Below are 12,357 nucleotides of genomic sequence, written 5' to 3' on the forward strand. Positions count from 1 at the left end.
TTTAACTATAATAAAATTGTAATTATCATAAATACAAAAATTGAGAAATGGGTCGGACCAAAGGTTAAACGTATTCCAAGATAAACATATTTGGTACTGATATAACCCAAAGGATATTATGTAAATTATTTTACAAAATCACTCAAAACTCCTTCATCGACGTTAAAAAACATACTATTTTTTAAAATATGGCAGTGGAAATTCAAAACCTTGTAAGAAATGCAGATGCATTTTGTTTTGATGTAGATTCTACAGTTATACAAGAAGAAGGAATAGACGAATTAGCAAAATTTTGCAATAAGGGTGAAGAGGTATCCAACTTGTAAGTTTATTTTGTAACTCATTTAAGATGTGTTAAATTTAATTACATTTTTAGATCAAATCTCTTTTGGAGTATCTTTCACGTAACTGGAAAGTATTTGGAATATTATTATTCAAATAAGGAGAGCAGGATAAATGTTCACAAATGTGTATAGAACAAGAATATTCCTCATTTTTGTATTTAGTTAACATACCTATCTATTATGGGTATAATCCTCTCTAAAAACATTAAATTACCGATAATAGAACTAAACCTGGATGGCAATATATTAAATCATACTCTGCTCTGTCTCTCATCTAATTGCTTAACAGTTATGTAAAGTAAAGGAATATAAATTAATACCCCTTTATATTTTTTTTAACAAAAAATTATTAATTTATTGCTAGAGTAATTATTCTTCAGATGTAAAATGTTTTAAATTTTTTAGGACTGCCAAAGCTATGGGTGGTGCAATGACTTTCCAAGAATCCTTAAAGTTACGTTTGGACATAATAAAACCAAGTATATATCAGATTAGAGAATTTCTAAATTTGAAACCACCCAGATTGTCTCCTGGAATCAGGTATAGTAGAACATTTTTTATTAAAAACTTAATAACTATTATAACTAATTGTTTTTTCCCATGTTTGTGAGATTATTTGTCAATTGAATTTAAAAATTGAGTTTCAGAATATCACAGAATTTTTTTAATAATATTTCCAGACTGAGTTTAAAATCAATATTTTAATCATTTTGTGTCTAAAAATGTCAGAATTTTTTTATTTGTCTCCACCTTTGACAGTAGAATTGTACAATGTTTAATTTTTTATTGTATTGTAAATAGAATAGAAATAGATGAGTCTTGACTCTGCACATACCAGCTTTTCAGAACCTGATCTCTATCTACAGTATAAATTGCTGGCAATCAAGTTTTCTAAACACATACGAAAGGTATCACAGAGTTTCTTCAGGAATGTATGAAATTGATTCTCAGGCACAGATGTACACTGACTTTAGGTAGCGATATCTTACCACTGCTTCAGTATCCTTTGCCAAGCAGTTTTTATATGGTGAAAGTGTGGCAATGTCCAGTGACCACAGGTAGCATTTGGTGGTAGCACTATATTATGTTTTTCTTACAAAATCATAGTACCCCGATATTAATTTGAGAGCTAAGGTTGTTCCTAATGGTATTCACTGTTTCCTAATGCTTTAGGATAGATAAATGTGGTCCAAGTGCACACAAGGGATATGGGTCAGGATGGTTGGTCAGCTGTGACTCCAAACAACAGGAAAAATGCATGAAATATTACTTATGATACCTAATGGGATAGCTTTGGGACATTAACATATTTACACCACTCTGGCTGAACTTACTATTTACAATTATGAGGTAAATGTTGTCTTTGTACTATGCACAGTTTTTTACTGACAATATGAAAGTATCCAGACTCCTGACTAGCAACAAAGCTTCAACATGTGGTGTATATTGCTAGTAAACTGTATTCACATGATTGTTGAGTAAACTTTCTAAACAGTGCCAAAGTATATAGCATAAATAGTAAATAGTAGCAGGGCAGTTGTGCATGTGAATGAATTCAAAAGAATAGCAGTGGTATGAAATTTATAAGCTTAAAATTAGGTGACATCTCCAAAGTGACCTAGTCTGCAGTGTTATGTTTCTATCCACTTTCATAATATCTTTCAAGGATTAAATATTTACATAAAACTAGTAGATACAAGATCATTTGTTTTTAGGAAATTAGTGGACCTCCTGCACAAAAGAAATATTCCTGTATTTTTGATTTCTGGTGGTTTCAAATGTATAATAGCACCTATTGCCAATCAGCTGCAAATTCCCCTTGATCATGTTTTTGCAAATAGACTGAAATTTTATTTTGCAGGTAAATATGTCATCTCATTATGTTATTCATAAAATTATTTTAATCTTAGTCCTAGAATGTATAAATTTGGTTTACAGTATTGTATATTTTAATATATAAACAGAACATGTGCCTGTACAGTAGAATGCATAGTTTGGCAGTGAATTTAAATCCAACAACTGTTATTGAGGTATTTGAAAACTCTTTACGCAGATGTATGAAGATGTGAATACAATGAATCTCTTCATTTAGAATTTATGGATGACAATAAGGCATTCTATTCCATAGAACTCTGGGCCATATTAGAAGAAATGAATAACACAAGGATTAATTCCAGATATAGAATACTCCTAAAATAAATATATGACAATGAAACTATGCAAATAAATGTAGCAGATGGTCTAACAACAAGCAAAATAAGAACAGAAAGAGGAGTTAGACAGGGAGACACTATCTCAACAAAATTATTTACTCTTGCATTAGAAGATTTGTTTAAGAAGCTAAATTAAGAACAATGGAATTAAAATTGATGGTAGATTTTTAAATTATTTAAAATTTGCCGATAACATAGTATCTACTCATAAGCAACAATACAGAGGAATTATTCTACATGCTAAAGGAGCTTAAAAAGAATCTGCGAAAATCGGTTTAAAAATTAATTAAAATAAAACAAAAGTGGTCTCAAATTCAAATATCACAATAGACTTAGATTTAAGTGGGATCGAAAATGTCGAAGAGTATATTATATACCTTGGTCACAAACTAAGCAAACAGAATCAAACAGCAGAGATAACTAGAAGAATCTGAATGACTTGGGCACAGTAGGAAGACTCAGTGTTGTGTTGAAAAACAAAAAGATACCAATAAATTTAAAGAAAGGGGTATTCAACAGTTGTATTCTACCAGTTACGACCTATGGAATGGAGACTGTGATACTTACAGAGTTATCAGCCAATAGACTAAGAACAACCCAGAGGCCCATTGAACAAGCTATGTTACTAGTTTCTCTGAGAGGAGATATATGAAATGAGGATGTGATAAGTAGGATGAAGGTGGAAGATGTAACTGCAAGAATTGCACAAATGAAATGAAGCTGGTTAGGACACAACAACAAAAGATGGTTGAGAAACATTGTACATTGGAGACCACGAGAGCTCAGTCGTAGTAGAGGAAGACCACAAAAAACAAAAGTGATAAACTGGCACCAAATAGCACAAAACAAAGTAGAGTGGGGAACTCATGGGGGAGGCCGTTGTCCAAGAGTGGATGCAAACAGAAGACGTATGTTAAATAATAAAATACTTTGACTATTAAATCGTGTTTCCTTCCATGAAGATTTATTGAAAAATTCTTAACCTATTACAAAAACTTTATACTGACATTTAGGAAAACTAGACATCAATACATCCTCATACATTCGTTACTACTGTATTAGAGCAGATATCTCACATTGGAATATGGACATTTTATTTTTGCCAAATTAATTTTTAATTCGCATGTATAGAATTTTTTACAGACCGTTCCGAACGTTGGCGATCATTCTGGCTATGATGACTTTGTTGGTTGCTATACGGAATAGCTGTATTGAGGTCTTTCTATACCATGCTCTCAGGTTAGCAAGCCAGGATATTCTTCTTCGTCCTGGGGCCCTTTTTTCTTCAGTTTTACCTTGCAAAATGCATTGGAGTAGCTCGTATCTGCCTTGATTTCTCATTATATGTCCCAACTACTACAGCTTACGGCCTTCACGATGTTGACCAAATCCGGGGTTGTGTTCATCCTCCGCAGTACTTCTTCATTGGTGACTTTGTCTATCCATGGTATCTTCGGGATCCTTCTGTATAACCATAGCTCAAAAGCCTGAAGTTTTGATAGAGTTTCCGCCTTCAATGTCCACGTTTCTACTCCGTACAGAAGCACTAAGTACACGTAACATTCAAGGAGCCTTATTTTTGTTTCTAGGGTGAGGTCATGGCTCTTGAACACATAGCTCATAATCAAGAATGCACTTTTTGCCTTTCCGATGCGACATTTAATCTCTTGGGTTTTGTCCCTCGACTCATTGTTTATAGTTCCCAAGTGGTTGTACTGTGAGACACGTTCAATTCTCATTTGGTTCACATACAGATTTGCTCCAGTTATGTTTTCCATGCTGATGATCGTTAGCTTGGTTTTGCTGGTGTTTATATCCATTCCTATGTTCTACTTGTTTCCGTTATTTTGTTCATTAAGTTTTGCAGCCCTTCTATGGTATTGGAAAACACTATTGTATCATCTACATACCGCAGGTTATTGAGCTCGACTCCTTTTATTGAGATGCCTTCATCAATATCTTTTAGGGCCTCTTCAAAAATGTGCTCTGAGTACAGACTGAATATCAGTGGTGAAATTATGCACCCCTGTCTCACTCCCCTGATCCCCTGATTTTGAACTGATCTGTATATTACATTACATACACCGTGTATGTATGAACTATAGGAACTATTTAGAACACATTCCGAGATTTTATCTCCTCTCTTCAGAGTTATCGGTCATTGTAATGACCTTTTACCTATTGATCCTAAATTTATTACAGTTGTTCCTTGAACCAGGAAGAACGGATGTACCGATTTTAAAGAGTTGTCGCACATAGGAATTTTGTTTCAAGAGTTATCACACCTAGAAATAAAAGATATTAACATGATTTCAATGAGGATCTATCGGGTCTTTAATAAACAAGCTGGCTAAACTTCGTACAATATTGTACATTCCCAAGATGCAAACTAAGCTTTCATTAACTGTAAGGATTACAACTAAAATTGATCAAATTCATACAATGCGGACAATTAATTTAAGGAAAAACACAGCCAAACGATTCATAATTGAATCAGTAATGATTTACTATTAAATCATTAGATTGTCATTACTAATTGTAATTTTCAATATTTCTAGAAACTAGAAATTATCAGGAATTTACCAATAAGTATCTTTTTGATAGACCTACTTAAGGACAGATATGGAAAAATAATTTACTATTTGATGTTTCGATTTCCACTTCGGAACTCAAAATACAAAACATTAATAAATTAAACAAGTTTTGGTTTTGTTGCTTAGTAAAAAATTCTTCTAATAATTTAATTTTATCTGACTCATCTATATTGACAATTCAGACATATATTATACATTTTAAAGTAGACGACTTAAAATGATATTGCCCATACTGCTGAGTTGCGTTCCTGGGACGACTTTATTGTAAGATAGTTCATTCGATTACATGGAATCAACTTTAACTTAAGAATATCTGTCAGAAAAATCGTAGCATGAGATTTGTCTTTAAAAAGACAACCACATACAATGATAACAGTAAAATTCTACTGTTAGTAATGCCATAGTAAATTATGAGAAAAAAAATCTCATGGTACTATCAATCTCAATATTAACACCAAACTCTGATTTTATATGTATGTTATTTAAAAACATAAATGATGTATCCTCGATATGTTATTGACTTACTTATAGTGGTATTTTCTTTCTATTAATTTCCTCTTTTATTTATATTATTTTGGAAAAATTATCACAGAACTTAAAAGTCAAACTAAAAGATGGACTGAATACATACATCCATTATTTACACGCAACAGAAAAACATTCCACAGATAAAAAGTAACCTGAACCAGATATATTAAAGGAAGAAATAGAAAACGCAATAAAACATGTTAAAAAAGGATAAACAGACAGACGAAATCACTACAAATCTAAATATTGTATTTATATGAGATTAAGCCACAATTGATGGTAATAAAAATCGATGGTTTTGATTTCCAATCCGGAAATCATTGTTACAGCCTTTGTAACATATCGACAAAACATATTTCTTTGATATACCTACATATTACAGCTCTGTACCTATTTTTCCTTTCATTGTATGTACTTAACTCGCAGAAAAAGTTGAGTTTTGGTTAAATGTCTTCTATAAATTTTTTATTTCATAAATTATTCAAATTTATTACTTCAAGACCCCTTTTTGTAGCCGATCTTAAAACATTTTTTATCGCTTTAAATACCTAACTGTAAGCCATAAATTACACACACCACCTGTATTTTTTATCGTTTTATTTTTACTAAAATGTCGATTATAAAAAATCTTTTTTATCGTTTGAATATACAAACAAGAAGGCAATAAAAAATATTCATTAAAACCGTGGAAAAGATCATTGCAACAATTCCCTAGGAATTGCCGGGAAAGACACATTCATCAGTCGCCAGTTGGGGTGTCCACACTTCGCACTCTATACGTAATTATTTGGAACTCTTAAATCCAATAGATAGATAAATTCTAAGAGGCTGCAGACAACAATCCATCCCTGGAGTTACACATGGAACATAAGCTCTTATGCTGAATACAAAAGCTTCTTTGAAAAAGATCCTTTTAGTGAAAAGGCCATCGAATACTGCTCAACATTGCTTCGGGTGCTCAGCAAGGCAAGAAAGGAAAAACAGAAAGAGATTTTAGGGAGAATGGAATGGACCCACCAGAAAACTACCCACCATCCCAAGAGAGTCCGTCCGATAGTAGCTTCGACTAGAATAACTGGAGGACAATAAACCGTATTAGGACTGGCGTAGCTCCAGTAAAGACCAACAAAATATGGAGCATCTTCTGTTATGCCCAAGGTGTCCCTCAACGACCTATGGTTGGTCAGCGATGCAGCAATCGACGTGGCTCGTTACAGGACCGAGAACCTCAACTAGAATTAGATGGGGTTCCTAACTCGAGAAAGTAATAAAGAAGTTGCTTTTGTGTCTGGTCATGTCCTAGCTATGGAAGTCTCTAACTTTTGATAAATCATATGTTCACATTCATCGTGATAACTAAAAAACTAATGAAAAAGAATGCTTAAATCACCGAACAATTTCGATAATAAAATATTTCTTAAGATCATTGATAACCGCATTTACAAGTTGTAACGTGATATTAGCAATACTCAGATGGGATCCAGAAAAGAGTCCGGCACTAGTGAGGCTGTTTGTCCTAAATGTGCTCTCACAGGTAGGATGTTAATCAAAATATTCATGCCTGTTTCGACTGAATTTGTATTGGAATTATAAATATCTCTCTGTAGTTCCAACCCTTCTTATGGAGTATTGGGCGCTTATGCGTTTCTTGGCCAAAAGTGTAAGATTGCTGATTGGCTGGGTCAGCGCATGAATTATGAATATAAGAAAAGAAAAATGTTTTTAAATTTTTAACGCATTAACGATTTCATCGAGGTAATTATAGTCTTAATGACCTTTTCTTTTTTTATAGGTGAGTTTGCCGGATTTGACGAAAATGAGCCAACATCCAGAAGTGGCGGTAAAGCTGTGGTCATAAATCATCTAAAATCTGTTTATAACTTTAAGAACGTCGTATTGGTTGGAGATGGCGCCACTGATCTTGAAGCATCTCCACCTGCAGAAGCCTTCATAGGTAAATTAATTTACTATTTAAGTATTTAATTAGCAAGTTTGGTTTTTATTTTATTGTCACTAATTTTAAATACGGCTCTTTGCTAACCTCACAGAAAGGAAATTTACTTTCTGTAAAATATGCCATCAAAAATTTTTCTTTTCCACAAAACGCGTAAGAGTATATAGTGATGATAAAAGAACATATTAACATTTTTCCTCTGAAACACGGGTAGATCAGTTAAATTGGAACTGGTTTCTGGTATGTGATATGGTGATCAAAACCGGCTCGTGCGACTTATCAAACCCCCACAACAAAGAGTCTAACGGGATCAAACCATACGATCTTATTTTCTTTTGATTTGGTATAACTAAATTCCAATTTTCGTTTTTAAATATTGTTGTCATTAATATGTGGTGTAATTTTAGGATATGGAGGTAACGTTATTCGACAAGCAGTAAAATCAAAAGCTAAATGGTTCATTACTGATTTTAATGAAATTATTGATGTACTAAACCAATGATATTACATCTGTAAAATATTATTTTAATATATATAGTGTTTATATTTACAAATAAAAAATTGTTTTTTTATATGAAAGTCTTTTCTTCTTAAGTTAGGATGACACACACTGGAGCAGAATCGACAATGTATATACAATGAGCAAGAACATTTAAATTTCAGCTGAAATTATTGTAATTTTTACCTGTATACGGCTAAATACCAACGCAAATAATAGGCACTGGACTGACAATAGTTGTTTGGAAACAGACTTATATTTGTTGCGGTTTTCTTGTGCGGCAGATCTATTTACCTATGTTTTTGAGATATTTATTTAATACATGGTATAACCCCATTTGAAGTTTAAATTACACTATACAATATCACAGTTAGGATTCAAAACTTGAAATTACTTATAATATAAAATCAATATTTTAAAAGTTTAAAAAATGAGACTAAAAATCTTACATAATAAAAGAACAAACGAAATATAAAAAGAACAAAATTCAACAATACCAATATACATTACATACATCACAAAGCAAGAGATCTTTTTAACTGAGTTAAAGTTATATTGAAAATATCAAAATTGAGAACATTTAATAGCCCCATCTATATCCAATGGGCTGTGAATACCATAGGTTGTTCTGAGGAAAGGAATATTGAAAACATTGTGGTAATAGAGCTTGATAGGAAACATTAAAGTTAATCTGGCTTAACAGGTTTGGACAATCAATAAATCCATGTATGATCTTACTTAATAGCTCCTGACATATCACAACAGTTCTTGAGTGAGAGTAAAGATAATTGTTGCTCAATACAAGAATAATTATAATTTTTTAATAATAGTGTTAGCATGGTAAGCACAATATCTCAAAAATTTATGCTGGACTCTTTCTATGGTATCAATATTGTTCTGAAACTAGGGTGACCAAATAACTGTACAATTTTCCAAAATAATTCAAACTAAGCAACAATACAATAATCTTGTTAAGTCAATGGAAAAATACTTGCAATTCCTAGTAACGAAACCAAGAAGTTTAGATGCCTTTATTGAGAGTTTATGAGGTCACAGAAGGTAAGCCTCTCATCAAAAATTACACCCAAATCCTGAATAGAAGAATCATAATTCAGGGGCTGATTATTAATAGTATATCTTGTTTCAATTCTATTGACTTTACGAGAAAAACTATAAAATAACTTTTTTTTTACATATAAGTGGAGTTTTGTAGTCTGTCTGTAATCTTGCAACAAGGCTTGATCTTTTAAGCTATCTATAACTTTCCAAAATTTCAAGTCATCTACCAACATTAGACATTTGCTATTTAGGAATCAGGAAGTGATGTCATTATCAAAGACATTAAAAAGAAGTGGAGAAGTGTGGCCTCCTTGAGGAACTTCAGAAGTTACTGAGATACCGTCAGACAGATGACAACCTATCTTTGACTTCTACCAGTTATCAGTGATAATTTTATTCCTTCTACTCTGTTAACCACATCCTGTTACAAGTGATTTGATCACTTTTTTATGCTTATTTGAGTGTTGCTTTAATTCACAACAAAAATCAGTTAGATGGTTTACCAAGTGTAATTAAATCTACTTCAACAAAAACTTATGAAAGAACAACAAACTGTAATATATTTTTGACAGAATAGATTCAACATTTCAGAACAGGAAACGACCTGAGTGGAAAGCTCTGTCTGCACCTATCCAGCAGGCCACATCCTAGTAAACCAGTGACATACGGAAAGGGTTGATGTATACCTTTTGTATAACAATCATCAGAAAAATTAACAAATGTCCCTATACAATTTTACACTTAAAATTATTGAGTACTTGTTATCACACAGTGATATCTACTTTTAATCTGGAAGGCTACAGTCATTAGTGCATAAATCCATCTAAATCATAATCTCACTGGAAACAAAATCTCTATTACACACCACCTAAACTCAGTCAATCAAGTATGTTCTCAGCCATTTAAGAAGTGGCCCATCAACACCCATTTTTTTTTGTTTAACTATTAAAACATGTTATCATATACAGAACATATCAGTTCAATTCAGATTTATTCCCGAGCCAGAACTCTAGCAACTTAAATATATTTGTTCTGAAACATTGTTTATTACTCACATCAGGGACATAAAAAAGCGTTTTTATGGAATAATGTTTATTAAACTAAAGTAAATAAAGGTCAATTGAATATAAAAACAATTTACAACTTTAGCTTGGTTCTACGCCAGTGACGTCTCTTGGCATTGTACCTGTAAAAAAAATAAAGATAAGTATAAGGATAATAATTCATTTGAATTTAAAATTATTTGGACATAGATTGGATAATACTCTGTAAGCTTATATATACTTATAATTTGAATTTATATGAAATTTTGTTATTTTTTTCTACTTTATTTTTTTATGTTTTAAAACAGTTTACTGATTGTTTACAAAAAAGTTTTTGGTCAAAGTTTATTGAAAGTAATAAAAATAAACAATTTTACTTTGATATGCTTTTTTTGAAACCAAAGAACTTGCAAATATAAAGCATGCTTTGGATCACATGTAAGAGATTGTTCGATTCCTACACCAGTATGCTGTGAAGCTCTAAAATTTCTGACGTCTGACAAATTGCTTGTATTTTAAACCTAATTCAAAATACCCAGTAACGGAGTATTATCATGCATAAATGTTATGTCATTCACAAGAATAACAGCCCAACATGCTCTATGCATGTCAGTCAATGTCCCATTCTAAATAAAGACTAACTCTGTGTGAGTATCAAAAGATATGACTACCCATGCCATAACTGATCCTCCATCAAATAGAAGATCTACAGCAAACAAAATAATCTAACAAGCTTTGATGAACTTCAACAGTTGATACAAAAACTGTCTTAATAATGAATGAATTTATGAAGACAGTTAATTAATCAATAGAACTGTTTAAAAACGCCAGAAAAACTTGTGGACAGAGATAACATACAAGACAAGAATACTTCCCAAATGGTGTGGAAGCAGATCTACAGGTATTAGGAATAAGGCAATGGAGACTATTGGCCCTTAAGGTAAGCCAAAGCTCATCAAGAACTGTAGTTATAGAATCTGATGTTCATAGAAAAGTGATTATCCAGTAGCTTTAATACAAGACAATTCAGCAGCATGAAGTTGCCTCCTAAATGTCCACTTACTTGTTTACATTTCTCGCCCTTCTTGTTCTTGCAAATGATATCCAAAGGAAACTGACATGACAGTTTTGAGTTTCCCACAGCACTACTCTACTCAAAGCCATACACTAACCATGACAATACATCATTTGAAATAGACATAATATGACACCACAGAAACAAAAACTATGCTGATAATTGTTGAATCCTACATGTGTGAAACAACAACTGGGCACAATTACTGGATTTTGTAAATTTACATGAATGCTAAGCTTAACTATAGCTATTCATTTTATGCAATTTGCAAATTTAGAATACCTTAATACATAATGGATTTCTTCTCAAAAAATAAGTTTATAAATCAAAGAATACATAGTATTACCCCGTTCAAAGTTTTAATATATCAGAATTGATTTAATATATATTGATTATTATAGTATTATTTACCTGATAGTATTTCCTGTCCTCATACGGACCCATTGGGGAATAGGTCTGTTTTGTTTAAGTTTTTTGGCAAGCTTTCGCTTGATGATAAAAGTTTTGTGAGCAGACTGAAACAAAATATATTATTTTAGAATGAAAGGATAAACATTCCAAATACTTAAATAAGGAAAATAAATATTAAAGCATTAAAGATGTTCTAATATTTTTCAGAATTTGCAATAAAAATTTACTTACCATCTCTGCTTCTTGAATGAACTTCCAAAAGAGAAACTTCAACTGTCAAAAGTTCAACACAAGTCAAAAAACTAAATAGACAGTATGTTCAGAATTACATTAACTTTTCCGTAAAAAATTAATTATTTACAATTAAATTATATTACAAATATGTGCAGATTGCATGTACGTCACTTTACTAATTGATAACCAAATTTGTTTAAAGGCTTAAAATTTTATTTGATTATAAAAGATTTTTCAGTTCGGTTTATTTAAGTATAAATATTAAGTTAATTGAAAACAGACATTTAAAAGAATTGTTAATATGTAAAAAGTAATGGGTATAACTCAGTATATTAACATAAATTTAAAAATTGAATCCAATCTAATGCACAAATGACATTTTAAAAGTCAACAACCCATTTTA

The 12,357-nt window shown here is 31.7% G+C and overlaps 2 protein-coding genes across 2 annotated transcripts; one reads left to right on the plus strand and one right to left on the minus strand.

Annotated features, from left to right (window-relative positions):
* Positions 1–40: 40 nt before the first annotated feature.
* aay (phosphoserine phosphatase) lies at positions 41–8,212 on the plus strand. The gene is made up of 5 exons (XM_072527356.1): positions 41–322; positions 750–884; positions 2,060–2,205; positions 7,472–7,633; positions 8,041–8,212. Exons 1-5 carry the CDS (start codon positions 189–191, stop codon positions 8,133–8,135), a joined length of 672 nt encoding a protein of 223 aa, XP_072383457.1. The 5' UTR covers positions 41–188; the 3' UTR covers positions 8,136–8,212.
* Positions 8,213–10,266: 2,054 nt separating this feature from the next.
* On the minus strand, positions 10,267–12,104 carry LOC140437701 (large ribosomal subunit protein eL39). Its single transcript, XM_072527361.1, has 3 exons — positions 11,952–12,104; positions 11,721–11,824; positions 10,267–10,377 (listed from the first exon to the last, which is right to left on the minus strand). Exons 1-3 carry the CDS (start codon positions 11,952–11,954, stop codon positions 10,329–10,331), a joined length of 156 nt encoding a protein of 51 aa, XP_072383462.1. The 5' UTR covers positions 11,955–12,104; the 3' UTR covers positions 10,267–10,328.
* Between the last annotated feature and the right edge of the window lie 253 nt (positions 12,105–12,357).

Source organism: Diabrotica undecimpunctata, chromosome 3, assembly GCF_040954645.1.
Source record: "Diabrotica undecimpunctata isolate CICGRU chromosome 3, icDiaUnde3, whole genome shotgun sequence".
Classification (NCBI taxonomy): domain Eukaryota; kingdom Metazoa; phylum Arthropoda; class Insecta; order Coleoptera; family Chrysomelidae; genus Diabrotica; species Diabrotica undecimpunctata.

Coding starts and splice junctions, on each gene's coding strand:
- aay (XM_072527356.1), top strand. CDS start 189: ATGGCAGTGGAAATTCAAAACCTTGTAAGAAATGCAGATGCATTTTGT. Junction 885..2,059: donor AGATTGTCTCCTGGAATCAG/GTATAGTAGAAC, acceptor ATTTGTTTTTAG/GAAATTAGTGGACCTCCTGC. Junction 7,634..8,040: donor ACCTGCAGAAGCCTTCATAG/GTAAATTAATTT, acceptor GTGTAATTTTAG/GATATGGAGGTAACGTTATT.
- LOC140437701 (XM_072527361.1), bottom strand. Junction 10,378..11,720: donor AGGACAGGAAATACTATCAG/GTAAATAATACT, acceptor TTTTTTTTACAG/GTACAATGCCAAGAGACGTC.